Source organism: Neovison vison, chromosome 2, assembly GCF_020171115.1.
Source record: "Neovison vison isolate M4711 chromosome 2, ASM_NN_V1, whole genome shotgun sequence".
Taxonomy (NCBI): Eukaryota; Metazoa; Chordata; class Mammalia; order Carnivora; family Mustelidae; genus Neogale; species Neogale vison.
In genome coordinates, this window is record NC_058092.1 from 201,196,058 (window position 1) to 201,221,816 (window position 25,759).

Genomic DNA, 25,759 nt, shown 5'->3' on the forward strand with positions numbered 1-25,759 from the left:
GGACCCAAGAACCAGGCCCAGGGGGAGGGAGAGGTGGCTTTAGAGGCCCCTAACATCTGATCAGAGCTCCAAATGGACATTTTTGTTCTCTGACTCTGGGCTGATTCGCATCCAGAGTATTCAGAGGTTGTGGCGGTTTTCTGGTAATGTGAAGGAATGGCAGGGGCCTGGTCTGCATGTGTTGTCCCTGGAAGCTGTGTTGCCTTCATGCAAGATGCTGGATGACCCCGCAGAGTGGCAGCATCATAAGGAAGCAGATAGGGTGCAGACGAGATAGACAAGAATGCAAATTCTGAAGAGCACCACTGCCGGCCTGCACTTACATGGTGTCACGACATGTCACCCTTGGGAGAAGAAATGGGGCCGGGTCTTCGTGGGTAGAAGGTTCTGCAGGGGCATCTGCAGGGGCAGGGGTCTGCAGGGTCCTGGGGGGGGTCCTTAGGCCTTGGAGGAGGGTACACTCTTTGGGGTCAAGAGGGATTGTGTCCCTTGTGTGTTCTGCAGCCTGGTCTGAGGCTGGTGGCAAGGGGAGGTACCTCGGTGAAAATTCACTGGTCTTGCTGACACTCCTGATTCGGGCTCTTTTTCTGGGGTTGTTATACTTAAAAAAAAAAAAAAAAGCCATGTGCCTGGGATGTAGGGAAGGGAGAAAGCCACTCTTCACGGACTATAGATCTGTCTTCTACAGGGAGCTCAACCTGAGAGCTGTGAGTGCTCCTTTCTTTTTCTTTTTCTTTTTAAAAAGATTTTATTTATTTATTTGACAGACAGAGAACACAAGCAGGCAGAGAGAGAAGAGAAAGCAGGCTCCCCATGGAGCAGAGAGCCCGATGCAGGGCTCAATCCCAGGACCCTGGGATCATGACCTGAGCTAAAGGCAGAGGCTTTAACCCACTGAGCCACCCAGGTGCCCCGTGAGGGTTCCTTTCTTAAAGCTGGGGCCTGCTCAGGCCAGAACTTGAAGAATTTGGGAGGATGGGGTGCTTCTTCTAAAGCTTTTCTCATTTAAAGCAAGTAATGGATGTTACCAGAGGGGGTGGTCCCCGATGCGGCAGAGCTGGGTCCACCAGTGCCCAGGTGAGATGTGTGTCCACAACCCTGCAGAGGGAGTGCTGGACCATCCAGCACAAGCCTTAGGAATCCCCCTTAGTGGGGACCGAACATGGGACAGGAGCTAAGGGCCTGGTCACCATCTTCCTCCTTTTTCAGCTCAAGGGACCTTGGCAATCACCTGGCACCAGTGATGAGCTCTGGGCTGTCTGTCTGCAAAGTGTGTGGGGGCAGGGGTAGAGAGGACGGAGTTTGTGCCCACTGCTCATCAGGGCAGGAGTGTGGGGAGAAGCTGGTTTCAGGAGAGCGTGTGACCGGGCCCCTCAGGATCACCTTGTCAAGAAGGTAGAGGCCTATGGGTTGGTGGGTCACCGGGCTGGGTGGGCTCCTGTGATGGGCTGGACAACTGGACTGTCAGAGTGGACATGACCATCGTGAGTACTGCCCAGGAATGGCTGCCAATCCAATCTCGAGGAGACCCAGGTTAGTTAAGGTGATGAATGCCAGGCTAACAAGAGCCTCTCGGAACCCAGGCCAGGGAAGCAGGAGGCCTGGAATTTGGGCCTGTGCCAGGAGCACTGCTCTGTTATCCCAAGTCACCTCCTCTCTCTGGGTCTCAGTGTCATCCTTCTGAAAAGTGAGGGGGGAGACCCAATCTCTTAGTTCTGATGTTCTGGGATTCTGTGCTGAACATCTGGGATTCTGTGCTGTTCTGGGATTCTGGTGTTCTTGCCTGTCTGGTGTCCCTGTCCTCTCCTTTTGGCCCACAGGCTCCATTTTCCTGGCCCTAATGACTGATTCAGGGAATTAAGAATTGTGCTATAGGACATGGGAGGTGTGTGTAAGAGATGGGAAATGTGTGTAAGGGATGGCATGTAAGAAATAGGTGCTGTGTGTGTAAGAGATGGGTAGTGTGTGTGTAAGAGATCGGTGCTGTGTGTGTGTAAGAGATGGATGCTGTGTAAGAGATCGGTGCTGTGTGTGTAAGAGATGGGTAGTGTGTGTGTAAGAGATCGGTGCTGTGTGTGTAAGAGATGGGTAGTGTGTGTGTAAGAGATGGATGCTGTGTAAGAGATGGGTAGTGTGTGTGTAAGAGATGGATGGCACATAAGACTCTAGTCAGTGGTGGCTATTAGGTTATTGATTTGTGACAAAAACCACAACTGAGCCTCCAGACCATCACTCAGAGGAAAGGTGGCCATTCTAACAAAGATGGTCACAACCCCCAGCCCTGGAGGTGGCAAGGACTGGCAAGCAGAAGCCGTCCGCCGGCCAGAGGGCTATGCAGTCCCTTCCCATTGAACAACTCTGTGGCTCTCGAGCTTGTAGGATTCTCTGGCTTGAAGTGTGGAACCCATAGTCACCGAATCACTGTTCATCACTGTTCATCTGGCCAGAAATGGAATCTACAAAGGATACCACTGGGTGTGCGTGTGCGTGTGTGTGAGCATGGGCCTGTGTGGGGGCATGTGCGGCCCTGGTCAGCAGTCCATGTGACCTGTTAGTGTCCTGGGGGCCTGGCAGTCCAGGGTGCAGGGGTTGGGACTATGTGCCCTGGGGTGGGGGATGGTCAGCTGGGCAGGTGGCCCTCTAGAGCCAGGTGGGCAGGTGGTGGCTCTCCACAGAAGGCATAGACCACCCTTCCTTCACTGGGGCCCCAAGGCAAGCTGAGCAAACAAGACATGTGACCAGAAACAGAAGGCCACCTAGACACCTGGGGGCAGAGGACCGTTGTGCTGGCTCTGGTGGGAGAGGCCAACCAACTAGAGAGCCAGGACCATCTCTGGACCTCAGCTCCCTGCAGGTGAGCCAGAAGGAGGGTTGGGAGGAAGGTGAGGGCAGAAGCAGAAGACACCAACATTTTAAATTAGAAAGTTAAAAATTCCACCCATTTTCTCTCTTTTCCTTGTGCTGTTACAAGGCTTGTACCTTTCTCCAGTTTCCTTACCTTTGCAAGGTTGGTGACAACCCGACAGCCGTGTGTGTAAACCTTCTGTCCCAAAGCCTGGCCCACAACTAGCCCCTACAGAGGGGGAGCTCTTTTAATTAGTGACACTGATGTTGAAAATACAGGCATGCTCCCAGCCCTGAGCACCGAGAATTACCACCGTCAATGCCTCCTCCCACACTGGACAAGACATTTTCCATAAGTGCCCAGGGAAAGGAGGAGACCTCCTCACCGAGGGCAGCTGATCTCCTCAGCCTGGCAGAGGCGCCTGGAGAAGGTTCGTGAGCACCAGCCAGCAGAAAGTGCTTTCTGCCCCACAAAGCTTGACCTAGCCATCTGAGCTGGCCACGGCTGAAGTCATCCAACAACCAGGTCCTACCTCGACCTCCTGCTGCAAGGTGAGCTGCCGCTCCAGGCTGCACTCCACCATCTCTGTGGTCACAGGGAGCTTCTTGGGCAGTTTCGTGCAGCGCCGGATCAACACTGGGTTGCAGCCATTCAGGAACTGGTAGCCAAACATGAGGTCTTCCTGCCAGTGGTTCATGACCCGCTCTAAAGGGGAGAAAACTGTGGCCTTGCCCAAGCTCTGAGTAGCGGCAATCTGGGCTGCAGCCCTTCTGACCCTGGCTGAGGACCAGAGTCCCTGCTGGGTCCCATCCCCCACGTGTTTGCAGACCAGCTGGTCAACCATAATCCTGCTGGCTGTGCCCTACTGCTGGACCCCTGACTCAGGACATGGCGCTAACCTGTTCTCCCTGAGCTGCCCCTGGTGGCTCAGAAGGTTCCGGGGGAATTTCGTTCTCAAGAACACCACCAAAAATGGACAAAAGGATTGCACCAAACTAAAAAGTTTCTGGAATCGAGCCCCCACATTGGGCTTTCTGCTCAGCAGGGAACCTGCTTCCCTTCCTCTCTCTGCCTGCCTCTCTGCCTACTTGTGATCTCTGTCAAATAAATAAAAAAAATCTTAAAAAAAAAGTTTCTGCACAGCAAAGGAACAGTCATCAGAGTGAAAAGAACCTACAGAGTAGCAGACACATGTGAACTGAACATCTGATAAATGGTTCATCTCCAAAATATATAAAGAACCCCTATAACTCAATAGCAAAAAAACGAATAAAACTGATTAACAAATGGACAAAAGACTGGAACAGACATTTTTCCGAAGAAGATGTACATTGGCCAGCAGGTATATGAAAAATTGCTCAATGTCACTAATCATCAGGGAAGTACAAGTGAGAACCACAGTGGGGTACCGCTTTGCACCTGTCCAGATGGCTATCATAAGAACAAGAGAGCGGGGTTGGAGAGGGTGTGGAGAAACTGGAACCTTGTGCACTGCTGGTGGGAATGCAAAATGTGTGGCCACTATGGAAAACAGTAGGGTGGGGTCCCCCAAAATTAAAGGTAGAACTACTGTATGATCCAGCGATCCCACTTCTGGACATTTATCCCAAAGAACTTAAATCAGGATCTGGAAGAGATATCCACACTCCCATGATCACTGCAGCACACTTCCTAACAGCCGAGGTGTGGAAACAGCCTTAAGAAAGGAAGGACACCCTGCAGTTTGCCTGCGTGGGTGAACGCAGAGGACATGATGCTAAGGAAACCCGCCAGTCATGGGGAGACAAATACTATACGATGCCACTGACATGTGGTTGTTAACAGTCACACTCCTAAAGTCAGAATGGTGGTTGCCAGGAGCTGCGGGAGGGGAAATGCGGAGTTACTACCCAATGACCAAGAAGTTTCAGTTAAGCAAGATGAGTATGTTCTAGAGATCTGCTGTATAACATTGTGCCTCTAGGGGAGAGGGGGACTCTAGACCTTCCACTTAAGTTGAAGGGAGAAGAGGGGAGAAGGAAGGAGAAGGAGGAAGAAAGAGGGAGAAGGAGGAAGGAGGGGAGAAGGAGGGGAGAGGGGGGAGAAAGGGGAGAAGGAGGAGCAGAGGGGCCTCCTGGGGAGAAGTCTGCGCAGGGTCTTCCCAGGTGCTTATTTCAACGCTCATTCTTCACCCATCACTCCTGTTTCCTTATCTTTTCTGTTTTTCCTTCCTGGACCATCCCTGATAACTATGCTGCTATTGCAAGTCAACACCGACCAAACATATCCGAGTCCAAGCAAACCCAAGGTTACTTTTCTGTAAATGCTTAAAAAACAAGCTAAGTTCTGCTTTTACTCTGTTCAGATATACCATAAATGACCGATTCACGTAAATACAAAGTTTGACACTTCTGAGACCTTTGATGACAAAGTGAGGTTGAGGGTGCTTAGCCCTGAGTGCCCAAGGAAGGGAAAGCTCTGGGCGGGAGGGGGACCACTGGGAAACTGCGGGGGCTGTGGCAGGGGTGCAGGCCTGGCTGATGGGGAGGAGCCAGCTGCCATGTGGGAGCAGGGGTGGGGCGGCCCTTTCCTGGTCCCAGGCAAATCTCCCCAGCCCCATGAGAGACCCCGGGAAAGGGGTGTGTACACTCACCAGAAATAGTGTTGCTGATCTTGACAAAGATTTTCTCGAAATCGGCGAAGTCGCTCCAGGAAGACTGGAACATGTGCATGAAGCGGTTGATGAACAGGTTCTCCATCCTGCAGACCAGCAGACAGCGTCCCCACTGGCACTCGCTCTGGCCTTGCCCCACTCTGCACAGCCCCTTCACACTGTGGCCTCCTGGGCAGCAGGGAACTGAGCCCAGGGCCGCTCTGAGAGGACAGCTGGTCGGCCTGGTGGAACCAGGACAGGAACCAGCACCGACGCCGATGCTCTCTCTACTGCATCTCTCCTGGAAAGGAAAGTCGCCACCGCCCTCGAGAACAACCCACAGTGCCTCCAATCCCCTCCACACCGGCTTTCACCCATGCCTTCAGTCGTTCAGTAAAGTTCTGCTGCCCCCACCAGGGACCAGCTCCCAGGCACAGAGCACCCTAGTTCCTACACAGCTACTCCAGCCAGCCACCTGGAGTTTTAGGCATGAGCAGTTTGATTGAGTTCATCCCTTACTTACTTTCTGCCTAACTCTGGCTCTGTGCCTGGTACCAAGAGAGAGTTTTCCAAATGCTCCTTACACAGGACGGCCAAATGAGCCAGGACAGGAGCTTCATGAATCCCAAAAGCAGGCTGCACACACTCAGGAGTGAGATCTGAGTGGTCCGAGCTATCCCAGGGGGCTTACTGGAGGAGGGAACTCTGGAATGGGCCTAGGAATGGTGGGGGAGAGAGAGAGGTCTCCCAGACTTCCCTACTAACTCAAGCAAGGTGCAGGACTGAGGTTAGGGCCTTCTGGTCAGTGCTCATGTGACGCATTCTGCCTCAGTTTCTCTCTTTGGAACACCCACAGCTAAGGGTACCAGGCAATCACCCTGTTCCTCCCCACTGTCAATGCTCACTGTCCACTCCAGAGTTCAAGCCTCCTGCCTGCACTGCCTTTTCTATATCCTCACTTGGGGCCTTTGCATGTGCCGTTCCTCTGCCTCAAGTGCCCTTTTTCTTCTCCTCCTGGGTCTATGGGGTGAGTGTATCTGGAGGGCTGGCCTTGAGGACCCCCACACCTCCTCTGATCTCAGGGGAGCTCCCCTTCCCCAGCTTAGGCTGCCCCACGATGCTGTCTCAGCGGTGCTGAGCCCTGCTTCTGCCTGCAGCACCAGGACGACAAGGGTGCATCTGCACTGCTCCATGCAGAGCCGGGGGCTCCAGGCTCTCCAGTGACTCTGGCAGCCCTGATCACTAACTGAGAGAGACAGTGTGTATACCCAGGCAGGGGACCATGCTGACCAGTGCTCCTCCTGGGGAACCCCCTTCCCATCCACCCACCTCCCAGGCATGAGCAGCAGAGTCAATGCCCCCCAGAACCAGCAGCCCAACCTGTGCAGGCCAGGGGCCCTCCTTAGACCAGCTCCTTGGTGGGGAGTGGGTAGGAGGGGATAGGGTTGGTGCTGGCTGGGGCCTGAGCACAGTTGCAGGACAGCGTGGGAGATCCAAATCCACCTCACACCTTTCCGAGCGGCATCAAAAGACTGAGATTTGGGTGTTTTGTCCAGAGTGACCCTGGCTGATGGGGACAGATGTCTCATCCCAGGGGAGCTACCAGGAAGCATGCACACAAGGACAGCAAGTCTGAATGACCGAATGCAGGAAAGCAGGGTTCCCTCCTAGCCCTGCCAAATGTGGGAAAGGCACGTGAGGCAGAACACGGCACACCTTTACGACTCCCCTTCTGATCCCCCTGCTCAATCTAACAAATGCTTCTCCTCTGCACCAGCTGCCCTGGGACCCCTAGGAGGAGGCCACACTGCCCAGAGTGGGTCCAGGAGCCATGAGGCTGGTCACCTCTATGGGCCTCGCCTTCTCTGAGCCGGATGACCCAGCTGCCTGAGGCTTCTGGAGAGGCTGCAGTGCTGGGAAGGTGCTGGGGTGCAGCCTGGGCTGTGCCATGCGCACAGCCCGCGCTCCACAGCCCGCGCTCCACACCCCGGGGCTGGAGAATGAGAGAATGAGCTGGACTGGTCTCTTCAACACTTTATCCTAGCCCCTCCCCAGGAGGCAGGGGCTCTTACACGCACGCTTATTTTGCACACACGCTTTGGAGCCTCACCACGGCTAGGCAGGCCCCGCTAAGCTGCTGTCAGCGTCGCTACCCCTTCCTCAGCCAGCATCTGCTGTCCTCCTCCGCCTCCCTCACCCACTCAGCCTCCTGGGGCAGACAGCAGGGTTAACTGACAGTAAACTGTGCTGTGACATCCATTGGAGACCGGGTATGGAAAAGGACACGTTTCTGGGAGAAGACAGGCCTTCTCAGGTCTCTGCAGGCCCAGGAGCCCCAGCACATGCCAGATGGTGCCCAGGAAAGAGGTCCTGAGGTCTGAGGATCTTGTGGGGAACCGGGAGTGAGTCACAGCCCTTGGCTCATCGTCTCCTCAGCTGGGTGTCTTTGACTTCAAAACAAAAGGCTGGCACTGAACACAGGGTGGGGTGGGCTGGTACCCAGAGGAAGCCACAGATTCAGGAAGAAGTGGAATTAGGAGGAAAACATTTGCATGTCATCTCAAGGCAAAATATTTCTACATGCTTATAGACAACCGGACTGTTGGGACTCTGATGACCTGTTCCTGCACAAAGAGGAACCTGCAGCCCAAAGAGGGCAACTGGTTCATTCAGGGTCACACAGCCGGCGCCTACATGCACTGGGCTGCTTGCTCTGTGCCAGGAGAGAGGACAGCTCTGGTCTCCTCTGCTTCCCCTGCCCCTTTCTTTCTAACAGCGTCTCCATTTTCCACTTCAGTTTTGCTGTTTGGAGAGCGGGGGCAGCGCCTGCAGAGAACGGCTGCCTCATTCCAGGCAGAGCAGGTGGCTCAGAAGAGACAAGTCCCCGGAATTACTCAAAGCGGTGTGGAGGCTGAACTGCCCAAAGCCAGAGATTCAATGGAGAAGGTCTCTCTGGTGACCTCAGCCACAAGTTTGTTTTCCACAGCAGGACTTGATTTAATCATGGGCAGAGTGGCATGCTCCAGTGTGGGCTTCAGGGACACAGGCTAGCTAGGCACTGGCTTTGTGGGTTCTATCAGGAACTGTCCATGCAGAGCAGGATGGCAGGCACTTGATGTCTCTTCCTCAAGGACACTCCGTCAGACCTCTAGGGGGCTGCACCAAGGGGTCTTGGAGCCCCAGTTGATGGGGCTGGGAGTCCCTGAGTGATGGCAGCTGAAATGGGGCTGCTCTGCACCAGGTGTTAAAGGCCTGGCCTAAGATCTCAGCCCCATCACTCCCCAGCCATGTGGCCTTGGGCAAGTCCCTAATCTTGCTGCATCTCAGTTTTCTCACCTGTGAAATGAGCACAATGACTGTCCCTGCCTCACAGGGCTGACCTAATATACAGAAAGCCCTAGTTCATAAAAAGAGTTCAACAAACATTAGCAAGTAGTGCCCTAATTGTTCCTCATTAAATATTAAAGTCTACAGCCTTAAGCACTGGCATTCTGGGGGACAAGCAGACAAGTTCCAAATCCGATCTGTAGCAAGTTCTGGCCTTTGTTCCTGAGCCTGCTCATACCACCAGAGGCTGCCTGGGGCTCTCAACCTCATCAATGCTCCCAAGTGGCACTCATCTCCCCCTTTCCTTACCCAGCTCCGCTTTGTAAGGGTCACTCTATTTTCCTGACAGACGGATCCGCAGGCCAAGGAAGACTGGGGGTTTCCCCTCAGTCTCTCCATTATGCCTGAATTCCAACCAGATCCCAGGTCCATCCATACCACATCCCACAATCTTCCCTACTCTCTTGCTTCCCCTCTTCACCAGCTCTAGGCTCTCTCCTCTGACCCCTGAATGCAGCCAGGCCAAGCTTCTGCAATGCAGCAATGATCCCTCTCAGAGTTCCCCGTCTGTCACCGAACCCTGCAAATGCAGGCCTGGAACAGTCTGTGCAGACTGTAGCAGCTCTTCTGAGGCCACCCTCCCAGTAAGCCATCTGTGGTCACAGTGAGGTGCCCCTGGGACCTCAGGGAGAAGGGTGCCCCTTCAGGGAGCTGCCTCCATCAGATCCCATCTGATGGGAAATGCCCAGGGCATGAGGGTCCGAGTCACTTGGTCTTGGCACAAGGCTGGTCACCTCCTCTGGAACTCAGTCCCATTTCTGCAGTGTTCTACCTTACTAGGAAGGAAGCTCTCTTTCTCAATTTCCTTTAAAGGGATATTCCCTTATCAGCCCACCAATGCCTGCAATCAAGCTCTAGTCTGCAAACAGTGAGCGGTCAGTAAACGCACAAGTTGTTCCTCCTTTGATGCCACCAGGAAATGCTACAATGCACTTGGTTCTGTGAACAGGCCCTGCTACAGCTGACCTTGGCCTAAGGTGCCCTCTCTGCCAGAGCATCCTTGTCCCATTCCTCCAGGCCCCTGCCTATGTTTGCCTGCTCACTGCAAGGCCAGGCCAGATGCCTTCCTGCTGTGCAGACTTCATGGTCCCCATAAGAAGACAACACCAGACAGACTGAGGGGTCCTCTGTGAGTCCTTGAGGGTGGAAGCCAGTCTGAGGGGGCAGGAGTTCAGCAGGTGTGTGATGATGGAGACCTGGGTCCTGTTGACCTGACCCCATTACCAAGAATGGATGGAAACTAATACTGTTTTTAGGGAGCATCTTCTCTGTGCAGGGTTGACATATGTGGCCTCATTATATTCACACAACAGCCCTGAGCAGGAGCTGTGGTCTCATTCTTCAGGTGAGACTCTGAGGCTCAGAGAAGTTAGCTTCCCTAACATCACCCTCCACTGGCCCAGAGGCCTCTCCCATGTGCCCCTCATCTTCTTAGGGTCGGGGGTACTCTGAGCTATCTCCTTGAGGTCCAGTCCCCTTCATTCAGGCTGCAACATCCTCAAAGGCAGGGGGAACATCTCTAGTTTCCTTCTTAGAACCTCATGGTGCTCAGCCAGCAGAAGCAGGGCTTAGCTGACCCCCGCCACCCCGCAAGCTGGGCTGTAGCAGGAGGGGCTGAGTGCCCATTTCAAGATTTCTTTGCTTGTTTCTGCCAAATAGTCCACAGTTCAAGGGACCAAGTTATACAGCAGATGTGGAGAAATATGGGCTGTGATGTCATTGGAGAAATGGTGGCCTGTGCGGCCAGTAATGGGGAGCACAAGGGAGGAGAACTCACTCAGGCCCAGGGGCTTCTAGGAGCTTCTGAAAAATGATGAGTTTAGGCCGAGAAGGGCAGAATGGTATCTGAGTTGCAGGGAATGGCACAGGCAAAGACAAAGGGTATGAAGATGCCTTGCTAACTAGTTCTGGATGTATATATGGCTGAGATGTCCTCTGTATCTGGGGGCAGGAGGGAAGGCAGAGGAGCCCGGCAGAGATGTGCAGGCTCTCTCCTGGAGCTAGGGTTATCAGTGAGGCTTTTATGGGGAAGTAAAAGAATTATATTTGCCTTTGTAGAAGGAGCTTCCAACAAACTATATGGGCACTTGAGAATGCACTTCCAATTGCTATGTTGGATGGATCCTAGGGAAACAGGTAGAAGGGTATTCCTGAATGTCCCAGGGAGAGATGACAGAGCTGGGAGGGAAGGACATGCATCCTGAGACCCCAGGGGATAGACATGACCCCACAGGCAACTGGGTGGAGAATGAGGCCAAGGGAGGCATGGAGGCCAGTGGTTCTAGCCCTGACTATACACTGGAATCCCCCAGGGGACTCCGAGAACATATGTAGAAATGGCGTCACAGAGGCTGGGTTAGCAGTCTGGGCATGGCTGGGCGGGGCAAGCTTGCAGAGAGAGTACATGGCTGTCAGCCATGTTGGGGGTACATGAGAGGAGAAAGGTGATTGTGCGTGTGCATGTGTGCATGTGTGCATGTGGCAGAGAGAGAGAGATGGAAAGAGAATAAGACAGAGAGTGAGTGTGGGTGTGTGAAGTACCCAAGAGGTGATAACAAAGGCCTTTGAGAGGCCACCTGGGTCATGCTCCACTCCTTACGATAGAGTTTACTGAGCACTTACTCTGCGGAAGCTGTTGAGTTAGGCTCCTGAGATACAAAGATGGCAATTAATTTCAGGAACACTGAGCAGACATAAGGAAGGCAAAATCTGGCCCTCACTCCACTGTCTATCCACTCACCCTCCATCCATCTATCCATATATTCTTCTACCAGCCATCCACCTTCCTTTGCTCCCTCCATTCCTCCATCCAACATCCATCCATCCATCCCTCTACCATCCATCATCCATCCCTCTACCATCTATCTATCCACCATCTACCCATCCACCCATCATCCATTATCCCTCTATCATCCATCCATTCATCCATCCTTCTACCATCTGTCTATCCACCACCCACCCATTGATCATCCATCTATCCATCCATCCCTCTACCATCCATCTATCCACCATCTACCCATCCATCCATCATCCACTACCCATCCACCATCCATTCATCCATCCCTCTACCATCTATCTATCCACCATCTACCCATCCACCCATTGTCCAATATCCCTCTATCATCCATCCATCCTTCTACCATCTGTCTATCCACAGATAGACATTGATCATCTATCTATCCATCCATCCCTCTACCATCCGTCTATCCACCATCTACCCATCCATCCATCATCCACTACCCATCCACCATCCATCCATCCCTCTACCATTTATCTATCCAACATCTACCCATCTGTCCTTTGTCTACTGCCCCTTCATCATCCATCCATCCCTCTACCATCTGTCTATCCACCACCTACCCATCCATCCATCGTCCACTATCCCTCTGTCATCTATACCTTCTCCATTACTAAGAAGAGGTGGTCCTATTCCACAAAGCAGTATCATCTCCTCTGACCTTGCTGCCTCTCCATCCTTATCATTTCCTCTCCAGTCTGCCCCCCACAAAGTCCTCCTTTCCTGCTCTGATCATCCTGGTCAGGGCTTTGCCCTAAAACCCACATGACTTTGGGAATCTCTGGGTGGGACATGAGACATTTAATGGCCCTGGTGTTTCCAGGAAGCCAGATGTTGGGTACTACACTGCATTATTAATGTAGATGTTTGGTTTTAGTTTTTCTTCCTAGTTGATCTCAGTTGTAGCAGGGTAAAAAATATCCCCAGCTTTGGACCCAAATAGATCTGAATTCAAATTCTGATTGTGCCGATCTCTGCCTAAATGTCCTTAGACAAATTCCATGACCTGGATCCAGCAGAACATCATTTTATTTGGACCCAAATAGATCTGAATTCAAATATCCCCAGCTTTGGACCCAAATAGATCTGAATTCAAATTCTGATTGTGCCGATCTCTGCCTAAATGTCCTTAGACAAATTCCATGACCTGGATCCAGCAGAACATCATTTTATTTACCTGGAGACATTCAAGAATAGTGTCTACCTCCCAGGATGGCTGTGAAGGTTTAAATAGATATTCTACTAGAAAACACCCACACTTATGAGCCTGGCACTCAGCAGAGATGTGAAGAGTGTTAGGCCCCTACCACCTCATCCCCCCAAGGTAGGTGCAGCCTGAGGGAGACAAATGCCCATGGTCTTTCCCTTTCCATAGAGGGGGTCCCCTATGGAGGTTGATTGTAAGGCTGTGTTTGCATGTAGAGTTCTTCCTAAATGTGCAAAGGAGGAAGAAGACTTTGGCACAGGCCTGAGTGTGTCCAACCAGATGCGGGGCGCTTCTCGAGGGGAGCAGCTCTGCTCTAGGCAGATGCTGCCATCAAAGCTGACTGGGCTAGTGGCTCTCCACCTGTCTGCCTCCGACTCTCCTTCTGGCTGTGGAGTTGGCCTGGAACCAGTGGTTGCTGAAGCTCAGTCAGGTGGCAGAATCATGGATGTAGAGTTTTCTAGATGTGTATGATTGTGAGAATTCCTTAAAGTGTCAAGGCGCATCTCGGGCTCCCCAACTGGCCCTGGGATGGTGCTGGGGCTCCATACGTTTCAGGAGCCCCCAAGCAGGCTCAGTAGAAGCCTTGTGGGAATTCAGTCTTAAAGAAGGAGCACAGAACTCACATCTCTGCTGCTTATCAGCAGAGGCCACTGAACAAGGTATGTGACTTCCTTAGTTTTCAGATTCTCCAATGATAAGGTGAGGAGCACAACTGTGCCTGTCTCATGGGGCTGCTGGGATGGACAGCCAGGGATGGGTGTCAGCGACCAGCACAGCCACGGTGGCCATTCTCACTGCAGAACCCTGCTACCTAGGTGACAGGCTGGACCCTGTCCATCCTTGAACTGGCCCAGGGGGGATGAGACATGGATGGGGATGGGGCACTTCAAGGAAAGACCTAGACTTTGGGCTGATGACAGAGCTATGTCTGGTGTCTGGAGTCATCATGGTGGTAACTTGGTTTAGATACAGGCCACCCTGTGGCTGTGCACTGAGGATCCAGTCAAATGATGTGGGAAGAGGCGCCCAGATGAGCCACCCCCCCAGCCCCAAGCCCCTACAGAGAAAGGAGTGAGGGTCCCACCCACGCCCCCACCCATTGAGGGCCTGCCCAGCATCCTTAAGCTCTTGGAAACTCACGCTCTGGAGTAGTTCAGAACGAAGTCCACACCCTTCTCGCTATCAAACTGGATGTCTCGGGGTAAATCCTTGTGACATTTGGCATCAATACTCAAAGGGAAGCCAGGGTTCCACTCCATCCACCTGAGAATGAATAATAAGAAGAAAATTTTATCAAATGGTCACCTTTGGGTTGGCCCCTCAGGCTAAAGGCTGTCCATGTGGTCTGAGGGGGTATCCTCCGTCAGCTGAGTGTGCAGCCCGAGAGGCACAGGGACCCCTCCCAGGGGCTGTAGTAGTCTGCTTCCCTGTGCCCTGAGCATCACAGTAGGAGGCCCAAGGTCCTCTGAACTTGAGACTGGGCTCTTGGCAGAGGGGTAGAGAATGGTAGGTGTGCACCTACCAGTGCATAAAAAGAAGTTGAAAGGAAGCAGCAGAAGACCTCACTGATTTGATGGGACACTCAACTGCCATCTCTCCCCTGGTATAGAGCAGCCCTGCTGGTCACCGGAGGTGAAGTGGGTAAGGCTCCCCCACTTCCAGGCTGACCTGGGCAGCCAGTATCCCTCCAGTTCAGTCGACATGCCCCTGCACTGTGTGTGATGGCTGGGGAATGGGGATGGCGGTCACTCCTTCTCAGTAGGGTGCCCAGGACAGCAGGGTGATTGGATACGGGGCTTTAGGCACAGATGCTGTCCGTGGCCGGCTTAGTGACTGTTATAATCAAAATAATTCCCCCCACTACGTTTGTATCTTTAGGGTAAATACCCAGTAGTGCAATTGCTGGGTCATAGGGCAGTTCTATTTTCAACATTTTGAGGAACCTCCATGCTGTTTTCCAGAGTGGTTGCACCAGCTTGCATTCCCACCAACAGTGTAGGAGGGTTCCCCTTTCTCCCATCCTCGCCAGCATCTGTCATTTCCTGACTTGTTGATTTTAGCCATTCTGACTGGTGTGAGGTGATATCTCATTGTGGTTTTGATTTGTATTTCCCTGATGCCGAGTGATATGGAGCACTTTTTCATGTGTCTGTTGGCCATCTGGATGTCTTCTTTGCAGAAACATCTGTTCATGTCCTCTGCCCATTTCTTGATTGGATTATTTGTTCTTTGGGTGTGGGTGTGGGAGGTTGGGGTACCAGGTGGTGGGTATTATAGAGGACACAGCTTGCATGGAGCACTGGGTGTGGTGAAAAAATAATGAATACTGTTTTTCTGAAAATAAATAAATTGGAAAAAAAAATAATTCCCCCCAAACATGGGCCATGCACTCTGTCCAGCCCATATTTTCCAATCCTGGTGTCTTGAAACTTACCCTGCAGCACTGGGCACATACATTTTGTTTTGTTTTTAATTTACTTTTTTAAAGACTTATTTATTTTAGAGAAAGAGCGCCTGCAAGCATGGTGGGGAGGGGCAGAGGCAGAAGGAGAAAGAGAATCTCAAGCAGACTCCCACTGAGCACAGAGCCTGACGTGGGGTTCCCACAACCCTGAGATCATGGCCTGAGCTGAAATCAGGGGTTGGACACTTAACAGTCTGAGCCACCAGGTGCCCCTTAAATTTTACTTAAAAACAAACAAAAAAAAACTTTATTTTTTTTTCTTTGCTTACCACAAAACTCAAACTAACCAAGATTGTTTCTTTAGCTCAGGGAGAACGATCTTATATTTGTTTAAAAACCAAAATTTACATTCTGAGTAAACAGCTTTTCCTTTTTTATTCCTAATTCTCCTTTAATAAAATCTCTTTTATGACAGCAAACTAAAGCATTAAGAGTTGAGGTCATAAAAAACTCTGGCATCCCTTTAGTACCATCTTGTCCTTTTACTGTCATGAAAGTCCCTATGGTTTTTCATGCTGTCCTGTCAGCCCAGTAAGACTCCCAATGGGACCACCAGAGGTGAACAGGAACTGGATACGCTCAGTCAGAGCAGATGCATTTTGAAAAGCATTTTCTGTCATGCAGTACTGTCACTTCTCACTGTTTGCTTACTTACAATATTCTATTTTCCTGGACTTTAATCTTCCATATTTGTTGTATATGTATTAGCATCACTGCTGGTACATTAACAGGATAAAATGTAGACGCATGTACGTCAACTAATCTACTGATTTTTTCCCCTTTGTTTTAGAAAATGATTCATTTCCTTGAACTCCCGGCCTCCCGCTGCTGTTCCCCAGGGCTCCTGAGGGTGGCAGCACTGAGAGATGGACGTGCCCCATCAGGGTAGCCAGGAGACTAGGGCCACTTAGTGCATGGAGACAGCACAGTTCGTAAGCTCACCACCAAAAACGTTGGTGTCCCTCCTACTGCAGGCCACTGCTGTCTCAGACACCTAACAGGACGTCGTGCCCACTGATAATATGCAAAGAGAAATAAAATCACACTCCACTGAGGAAGGCCAAGTTGAACAACCAGGACGAAGGAAGGAAAGAAGCAAAAAAGACATTTATTTTAAAAAAGGAGAAGTGTTAAAGAGATATAAGTAGAATGTTAAAAGGCTTTCTTCAACAGCAAAACATGATTTCTGAATTGAAAATTCAACAGAGAAATGGGAAAAAAGAACAGTCACTGAGAGATCTAATTTGTCTCCTGGACAAAATTTGTTCATTCAACAAATAATTACTGAGAACTTGTCATGGGCCAGGCGCTGCTCTGTGCAAAATGGAAGAGAATGTAACACAAATGCAGAGCAAAACCACAGAGAAAAGGAAACAACGATGGGGATTAAGGAGTGTACGTGTGATGAGCACCGAGTGTTGTATGGAAGTGTTGAATAGTATACTATTATGTATGAAACTAGTATGATGCTGTATGTTAACTACCTGGGATTAAAATAAAAACTTAAAGAAAAAACCACAGGAGACATGAAAGGCAGATATAGAAGATTTAACATACAGAGACTAAGAGGTCCAAAAGGAGAGAGAGAAATATATGGAGAAGTAAAAATCAAGAAATAAGAGAAAAACTTTCTTAAGTTGAAAAGACTTCAATTTACTGAGTAAGTCCTAGGCAGGAAAGAAAAGGAAAAAGGGCATGTTTACATATATACTGCCAAAGAGAGAGAAGACCGTGTGTGTGTGTGTGTGTGTGTGTGTGTTGGGGGGAAGAAAGAGAAAGGGAGGGAGCGAGGGAAAGGAGGGGGTAAGGGGAGGGTGTGGAAGGGAAGGAAGAGGAGAGGGGAACTGGGGAGAGAAGAGAGATGCTCTCATAAGCTCATGAATTTCCAGGAAAAGAAAAATAATAGAAGTTTTTCATTTTATACTGAAAATGGGGAGGTGGTGTGAGGTGTTTACAGACATCTTTTTAGGTCATCCTCTAAGCCTCTTATATCATCAAGTAATTGGTGAGGGTGGGAGAATTTTTGGGGGGTGGGGACAAGCACTGGCTCAGATATTATATTACCCCCAAACCTCTTCTGAGGAAATTAACTGAAGAAGTTTAGCCAAAAAATTAGAATGAACCAAGAAGTTCTGAAATGTAGTAAAGAGTATTCATCAAAAAACAATAGCAAGTATAACTGTAAATAAACAAAAATATCAAAAGAATTTTTTTCAAAAATCAAGACCATCATTGCTGCTAATACTTGTTTTGGGAATTCCAGCTGTGAAATAAGAAAAAAATACAGCAATGTAAATAATGGAAAAAACAGACAAAATTATCATCATTTGGATAGTATGACTGAATAGGTAACTAAAAAGACTCATTAACAGAAAAGATTAGTGTCAATAAAAGAGCTTCATAAGATGTCAATACAAGGAAAATATTTTAAAAAATAACTAATTTTTCTTTATCCCAGCAATATTTATTTACAAACAGAAGAATATGCCACTCAGAATGGTACAAGGTATACTTTCTTTTGTCTAAAGTACCCACAGAGGAGAAAGACCTGCAAGAAGAAAATTAGAAACTCTACAGAAGGTCATTACACAAGATCTAGGTGGGGGAAGGCACACTGTGTTCTAGGTCTCCACGGGGGTGGGGAGGACTGAATGTCATCAGCATGTCAGTACATACATATTTATATGTAATTCAAAGCAATCCTCATCATGAAAATCTTAAAAGAGAACAGTGAGAGAATGTCAGAGCTATTAACATATATTAGAAAATTAAATAATAAAAAAAAGAAAGTTAAATAATCAAAACATGGCACTGGGCTGCAGAGTGGAAACGTGGACTAACATGCGAAGTCGAGAAACAGCCCCAAGAAAATACGTAAATGTGACAGAAAACTAGCTAATACTTATCCAGGGCTTTCTAGATGCCAAATACTAGTCTATGTGTTTTCATGGTTTAATCAATTTAATTCTCTCAAAATCTGGTCAGGTAGTACTATTCTTTTACCCATCTTCTAGATTGAGGGGGTGGGGCACACAGAGACTAAGCAACTTTTGCAGGACATGGAGTGAGCTGAGCTTCAGAGCCCACGCCCATTCATAACCACTGTCCTAGGCTGGCTCTGCGCGGTGGGGGTCCGCTCCAGGCAGAAGGGAGGAATATAATGCGTAATAAGTAATACTGGGGGTGCTGGACCCCTGCTTCACATCGTGTATAAAAATACACTGCAGGCGAATTAAAAGCCGAATGTTAAAGGCTAAATCGCAAAAGTATTAGACAAAAGTAAAGGTGTATTTATGTAACACTGGGGTGGGGAGGGCCTTCTTACGCAAAGCAGGAAACCCAGAAGCAATACAGGAAAACCAATACATGTAGTTAAGAAAACAAAGAACTAAAATCTTCCGTGACAAAAGCAACAGAAGACAAATGACATGTTCTATACTTACAACGGAAGGATACTAGCCTGATATACAGAGGGCTCCTTTGGATTAACCATAAGGAAGGGAGAAAAATAAAGCCTACACATAGGCAATTCAAAGAAGAGGACCTCCACAGAGGCGAAACTCACCAGTGGTGAGGGGAATGCAGATTAAAACAACAATGGGGTCCAACTTACGGCTTTTTAGATTGTTAAAAATATAAAAGATCGGCATGACCAGGTATGTCATAGGTATACACATGCAACTGGAAAATTGCACCAAAAATTAGCATAAAATTGTGGGAAAGGACTTTTGTTAGTATTTCTTAAAATTAAACTGCTACTTTGACCCAGGAACTAAATGGGACAATGAAGAAAGCACCAGGGCATCCAGGTGCTTGTGGAGGTTGCGTCTTGCAGCACTGTGGGCGATGCCAGAGACAGATGGACAGACAGATGAAAACCAAGCTGAATGTCCATCAGTAGGGGAATGGTTGAATTCATACACAGCTAGAAATATGTGGCAATTTAAGAATGAAGAAATCAAGGAGATACGATACGATTTCAGGACATTAGACTGACTTGAACAAAAATGTCTCAAGATGAAAAGTATGTCAACAATGCAGGGAAATTGCAACCCTCAGAAACAGCTGCTAGGGGTGAAAGCTGGCAGAACCTCTTTGGGAGACAACTGGCAATATCTAGAAAACTTAAAATGTGGCCTGCAATCCTGCACGTCTATCCGTAGGAATATCCCCTAAAGAAACTCTTCCATGACAGCACCAGGAGACGTACGAGGAAGCTGCCTGAGGTGCGGCTTGCGACAGCCAGGAATGAACGACGGCCCACCTGTCCATCCGCTGGAGAGTGGGCGAGCCTGGTGGTTTGCTCCTACCATGGTGCGCTGTCCAGATGCCTAACGGATGGATGGCACCTATCTGTGTCAACTGGCTGCCCTCAAAACAGAATAATGGGTGAAAAAAGCAAGTCATGAAGAGATTATGTGTTATAAATCACAAAGCATTCCACTACACGCTGCTCTGTCTGAGTGCACCCTCTACATCTATGCAGTCACAGTAAGAAAAGGGCAGTGCGTGATGAGCTGTGTGGGCTTCTCCAGCTGCCTGCCTGGCTGACTGAGGGCCGAGGGCCAGCTGGACCTGCCGCTTGCTGACAGACGGGAGACGGTTCTTACTTCACTTCCAAACTCTCATCTGGAACCCCGAGAGTTCAAGAGAAAGAGGAACCCCTAGATTATGCAGACGATGCAAAGCTCAGTGTTTCCTGAACGGAAGGAGAGGAAGGCATCTGAAAAGGACAGATGAGTGGAAGGAGGAAGAAAAAAATGACGATTAGATCTAAGAAAGGGGAAAACTGTTTCACCAGAAAGCTCTTGGCCCCATTTTCCTAGTCACAGCCCTATCCCTGTGAAACAAACACACCCCTGGATCGACCGCTCCTTAGGAAAAGGGCATTTTCCAAAGGGTGTTCCATAAAGGACTTGTTCTGCTGGATGTTAAGAATTATATGTCAGATTCTCTTGGGAAACACTGGACTAAAAAAAAAGTAAGCACAGTCCACTAGCACAGAACTTCTCGGAATTCTCCATGCTTATGTGACCTGGAAACCTCCAGGAAGGGCATGGGATTTCCTGAACCTGTCTTATCTTGAGGACAAAGTTCTGGGACAGTGCTCCAGGGCACACTTTGGAAAATACTGAGTTAAGACAACGTGCCTGTAAGACTAATTTATCAGCTGATAACATCTTAGTCTGAGTTACAGTGGAACTGATAAAACTTGTCCACTCACCTAACAGGATACAAACTAGCCAATTCTCTGAAAGTTGTTTAGCATCACCACAGTCTAAGATTCCCTCTTCCCACAGGGCCAAAAGTACATGAAGTGCTCACTGTAGGGGTTTTGGCAGGGGTGGCCGAAGTGGGGAGGAAAGCTGAGGAAGGAACGTAGAAATAACAACTCTCAAAAAGTTGAAAATACAGCTACCCTACAACCCAACAATTGCACTATGGGGTATTTACTCCAAAGATACAAATGTAGTGATCTGAAGGGCACGTGCACCCAAATGTTTATAGCAGCAATGTCCACAATAGCCAAACTATGGGAAGAGCCCAGATGTCCATCGATAGGTGAATGGATAGAGAAAATGTGGTATATATACACCATGGAATACTACTCAGCCATCAAAAATGAAATCTTGCCATTTGCTATGATGTGGATGGAACTAGAGGGTATTGTGCTAAGCAAAGTAAGTCAATCAGAGAAAGATAATTATCATGTGATCTCACTCATATGTGGAATTTCAGAAACAAAACAGAGGAGCATAGGGGAATAGAGGAAAAAATAAAACAAGATGAAACCAGAAAAGGAGACAAACCATAAGAGACCCTTAATCATAGGAAACAACTGGAGGGGATGGAGGTGGAAGGATGGGGTAACTGGGTGATGGACATGACATTATGGAGGGCACGTGATATAATGAGCACTGGATATTACATAAGACTGATGAATCTCTGATTTCTACCTCTGAAACCAATAATACCTTTTATGTTAATTAATCTAAATTTTAAAAATAAAAAAATGGTAAAAAAATTTTTTTTTCAATAAACATTTTGTATTTCTTTAGGTCGAACCACATGAAATTGTCAATTTTGCCAGGTTCGCCCCCCTCTACAGAATTCACAATTTCTTGAACCCAATACAGGCTTGCAGAACTTTACTTTTATTAGATTTGGCTAAAGATATAAATTTTGGAACCATCAGGCTATATAAATGCTATAAATACAGGAAAATGCACAAAGTGAGAAGAGAGTTGGCAAACACAGATATGTAAAGTGCCAACAAAGGAAGAAGTAGGGTTGTTTGGGAGACTGAGAAAAAACAATCAACAGCACTAGCCAAAATGATAATATAACTGACTTAACCAGTCCCACAAATATGTTAATGACTTGGTTGTATTACACAAAAAAGACAATTCACTTCACATATTAGTATGAACCAAGGACAAACTGAGAAATCAGTTTGCTTTGCCCAATTACAAAGGAAGAAAAATTTATGCATAAAGTATTTGCTTTTTACAGAATTAAAATTTAATTTTGAGAGACCTTAACTATTTTAGGTATTACATATATTATTTTAAGATACAGACTACCATGTCTAGTAATGTGCTAGCTCACATATGGTTATGTTATTGATACATCGATAAAGATGGCAGCTAGAAGCTATTCTTTCAGCAAACTGTTTCCTTTTACTCCTTTTCACCTCCTTTCTAATAACCATCCACCCTCTCCACCAAGGTTAATAATAAAGCCACCTACTAAAAAATACAATACATTCAGCCAAGTAATATAATAAAACCATAATATTATGAAGAGAGATTTTAATATATAACTTTCTACAGTACTTTCTTAAAGAAAACAGTTTTAAAAGGAAAAATGATCAAGTAATTTTCACAAACTTTATTTACAAAATATATGCATTAGTTATTTTTAAAGTATAATTGCATTTAAAGATGTTACACGTTTTTCTTTTTTAAAGATTTTATTTATTTATTTGACAGACAGAGATCACAAGTAGGCAGAGAGGCAGGCAGAGAGAGGAGGAAGCAGGCTCCATGCTGAGCAGAGAGCCTGATGCAGGGCTTGATCCCAGGACCCTGGGATCACGACCTGAGCTGAAAGCAGAGGCTTTAACCCACTGAGCCACCCAGGTACCCCTAAAGATGTTACACTTTTTAAACAAGGGAAAAGGTTTTGAATTGAATAGATTGGTATTAGAGCATCAGCTAACCTAATTCTGTCTTGGTTATAAAGTCTCAGCTTTTGCAATGGGAGTTTGAAAAGCTAAAGGGCTAATAAAGAATGTTCAAGGAGAAGTTGTCTGATATCATCAGGAAGCAGGTAGAGAAAAATTGCAGAGATAGTTAAAAATTTATAGCAAGGGTTAATAAAAAAAACAAACAAACAAAAACCCAAAAGCTATCCCTTACAAATTCATAAGTCTACAGAATGAATTAAAGTGAAAGAGATTCCCTCTCACCACCAACTGGGAGCTGATTAAAATTTCAAATTTTATGCTACAGACATTGTGTTTTTCCTTTGTCTCCATTGTGGAATGTCAGATGACAAGTATAAGCCACTGGCTACACTAATCCAAAAGAAAAGAGAGAAATCCCAAATTCATAAAATTATGAATGAAAAGGGAGAGATCACAACTAACACCAAGGAAGTAGAAACAATCATCAGAAGTTATTACGAACAGTTATATGCCAATAAGCTTAGCAACCTAGATGAAATGGATGCATTCATGGAAAAATATAAACTACCAAAATTGAACCAGGAAGAAATCGACAACCTGAATAGACCGATATCTAATAACGAGATTGAAGCAGTGATCAAAAATCTCCCAAAAAACAAGAGCCCAGGACCTGACGGATTCCCTGGGGAATTCTACCAAACCTTCCAAGAAGAAATAACACCTATTCTCCTGAATCTGTTTCAAAAAATTGAAGCAGAAGGAAAACTTCCAGACTCTTTCTATGAAGCCAGCATTACCCTGATCCCCAAACCAGGCAAGGACCATACCAAAAAGGAGAATTTCAGACCAATATCACTGATGAATATGGATGCTAAGATTCTCAACAAGATCCTAGCCAACAGGATCCAACAGCACATTAAAAAGATTATCCACCATGATCAGGTGGGATTCATCCCTGGGCTACAAGGATGGTTCAACATTCGTAAATCAATCAATGTGATACAACAAATTAATATGAGAAGAGAGAAGAACCACATGGTCCTCTCAATTGATGCAGAAAAAGCATTTGACAAAATCCAACATCCGTTCCTGATTAAAACGCTTCAAAGTATAGGGATAGAGGGAACATTCCTGAACCTCATCAAATCTATCTATGAAAGACCCACAGCAAATATCATCCTCAATGGGAAAAAGCTTGCAGCCTTCCCGTTGAGATCAGGAACAAGACAAGGATGCCCACTTTCACCACTCTTGCTCAACATAGTATTAGAAGTCCTAGCAACAGCAATCAGACAACAGAGAGAAATAAAAGGTATCCAAATTGGTAATGAAGAAGTCAAACTCTCTCTCTTCGCAGATGACATGATTCTTTATATGGAAAACCCAAAAGACTCCACCCCCAAACTACTAGAACTCATACAGCAATTCAGCAGCGTGGCAGGATACAAAGTCAATGTGCAGAAATCAGTGGCTTTCTTATACACTAACAAGGAAAATACAGAAAGGGAAATTAGAGAATCGATTCCATTTACTATAGCACCAAGAACCATAAGATACCTGGGAATAAACCTAACTAAAGAGGTAAAGGATCTGTACTTGAGGAACTATAGAACACTCATGAAAGAAATTGAAGAAGATACAAAAAGATGGAAGACCATTCCATGCTCTTGGATCGGAAGAATAAACATTGTTAAAATGTCTATACTGCCTAGAGCAATCTATACTTTTAATGCCATTCCGATCAAACTTCCACCGGCATTCTTCAAAGAGCTGGAGCAAATAATCCTAAAATTTGTATGGAATCAGAAGAGACCCCAAATCGCTAAGGAAATGTTGAAAAACAAAAATAAAGCTGGCGGCATCACCTTACCTGATTTCAAGCTTTATTACAAAGCTGTGATCACCAAGACAGCATGGTACTGGCATAAAAACAGACACATAGACCAGTGGAACAGAGTAGAGAGCCCTGATATGGACCCTCAACTCTATGGTCAATTAATCTTCGACAAAACAGGAAAAAATATACAGTGGAAAAAAGACAGTCTCTTCAATAAATGGTGCTGGAAAACTGGACAGCTATATGTAGAAGAATGAAACTCGACCATTCTCTTACACCGTACACAAAGATCAACTCAAAATGGGAAAAAATTTTTAAAAATTACTTCGGAAAAAAAAAAAAGAAATAACAATCCTTTCAGATGGAAATGGTGGTGGGAGCTCCCAGACAATGCCCTGTGCACTGTGCCAAATACACAAGTCTCAGTACACATCCATATGGTGTCTGAGCTGAGAAGCTCACACACAAATGTCTTAAATCACAAATTCATAAATCTTTAATAGTACTCATATAATCCGATTACCTTCCCTTACCTGATATAAAGACATAAAAGTTTTATAGAAACACTTTATTATGAAATTGAATATGTGAATACATTACATGTGTATATGTATATATATGTACAGACGCATGTAGAAAAATGCACGCATCTATATAACCAACATCCAGATGGAGAATCAGAATGTTACTGGCACCCCCACACTGCACCTGCTTCCCACTCACCATCCTCCCTTTTATGAGAATCATTTCCTTGTTATTATTTATTGTTCCACTGCTATATAACTTTCCCTAAACAATGTAATTCCAAACTCTATGGAAGCCATGTTTGGGAGGGGAAAGAACATTAATGTAAATCCAAGCTTTTGCTGCCCAGTTCCTCCTAAATGCTGATATGGTTGACCTCAAGTTTTCTCCATAATGCTCTTTACCATCTCTGCCTGGAGTGGTGGTCAGGGGTAGCTTGAGGATTGGGGAGCCCTCCAGGGAACTGGTGGCTTGGCCATTATTTGTCAGCAGTGGTTGGCCATAACCTGTGGTCACAGTCTTTTTAACAGCCATTTGTCGTAACTCACCGGTACTGTTTCTGCCGTGTTTCCAGCTCTTTACGTCTGTGCTGCTTGAGAATGTGAATTTGGTCATCGCAGGCCAACTTTGCTGTGAGGAAAGGGCAGGACTGTGAGAAGAGCCACAAGAAGAAGGGTAACAATGTTCAGTACTTGGGTTTCCCTCACACCCCCTGCCTGTGTGCCATCTTTACCTGCCTCAGAATACCCTCCCTTATTCATACTGAGGACACTGGGACTTAGGGAGTTTGAACAGCTTTGCCTTTGAACTTTGCCCAAGGTCATATACCTAATTAGTAGATTTTCAACACAAGATTCAAAACCTGTGCTCTTAGCC

General features: G+C 47.3%; 1 protein-coding gene across 1 annotated transcript in view; it reads right to left on the reverse strand.

Moving 5' to 3' along the window:
- Positions 1-25,759, reverse strand: part of ALOX5 (arachidonate 5-lipoxygenase) — a 46,545-nt gene that overhangs the window by 11,016 nt on the left and 9,770 nt on the right. The window contains exons 3-6 of the mRNA XM_044240034.1: positions 25,432-25,513; positions 14,009-14,131; positions 5,478-5,584; positions 3,378-3,550 (exon numbers count right to left, since the gene is read on the reverse strand). Coding sequence (XP_044095969.1) covers positions 3,378-3,550; positions 5,478-5,584; positions 14,009-14,131; positions 25,432-25,513 — 485 coding nt within the window. The remainder of the gene's footprint in view (positions 1-3,377; positions 3,551-5,477; positions 5,585-14,008; positions 14,132-25,431; positions 25,514-25,759) is intronic.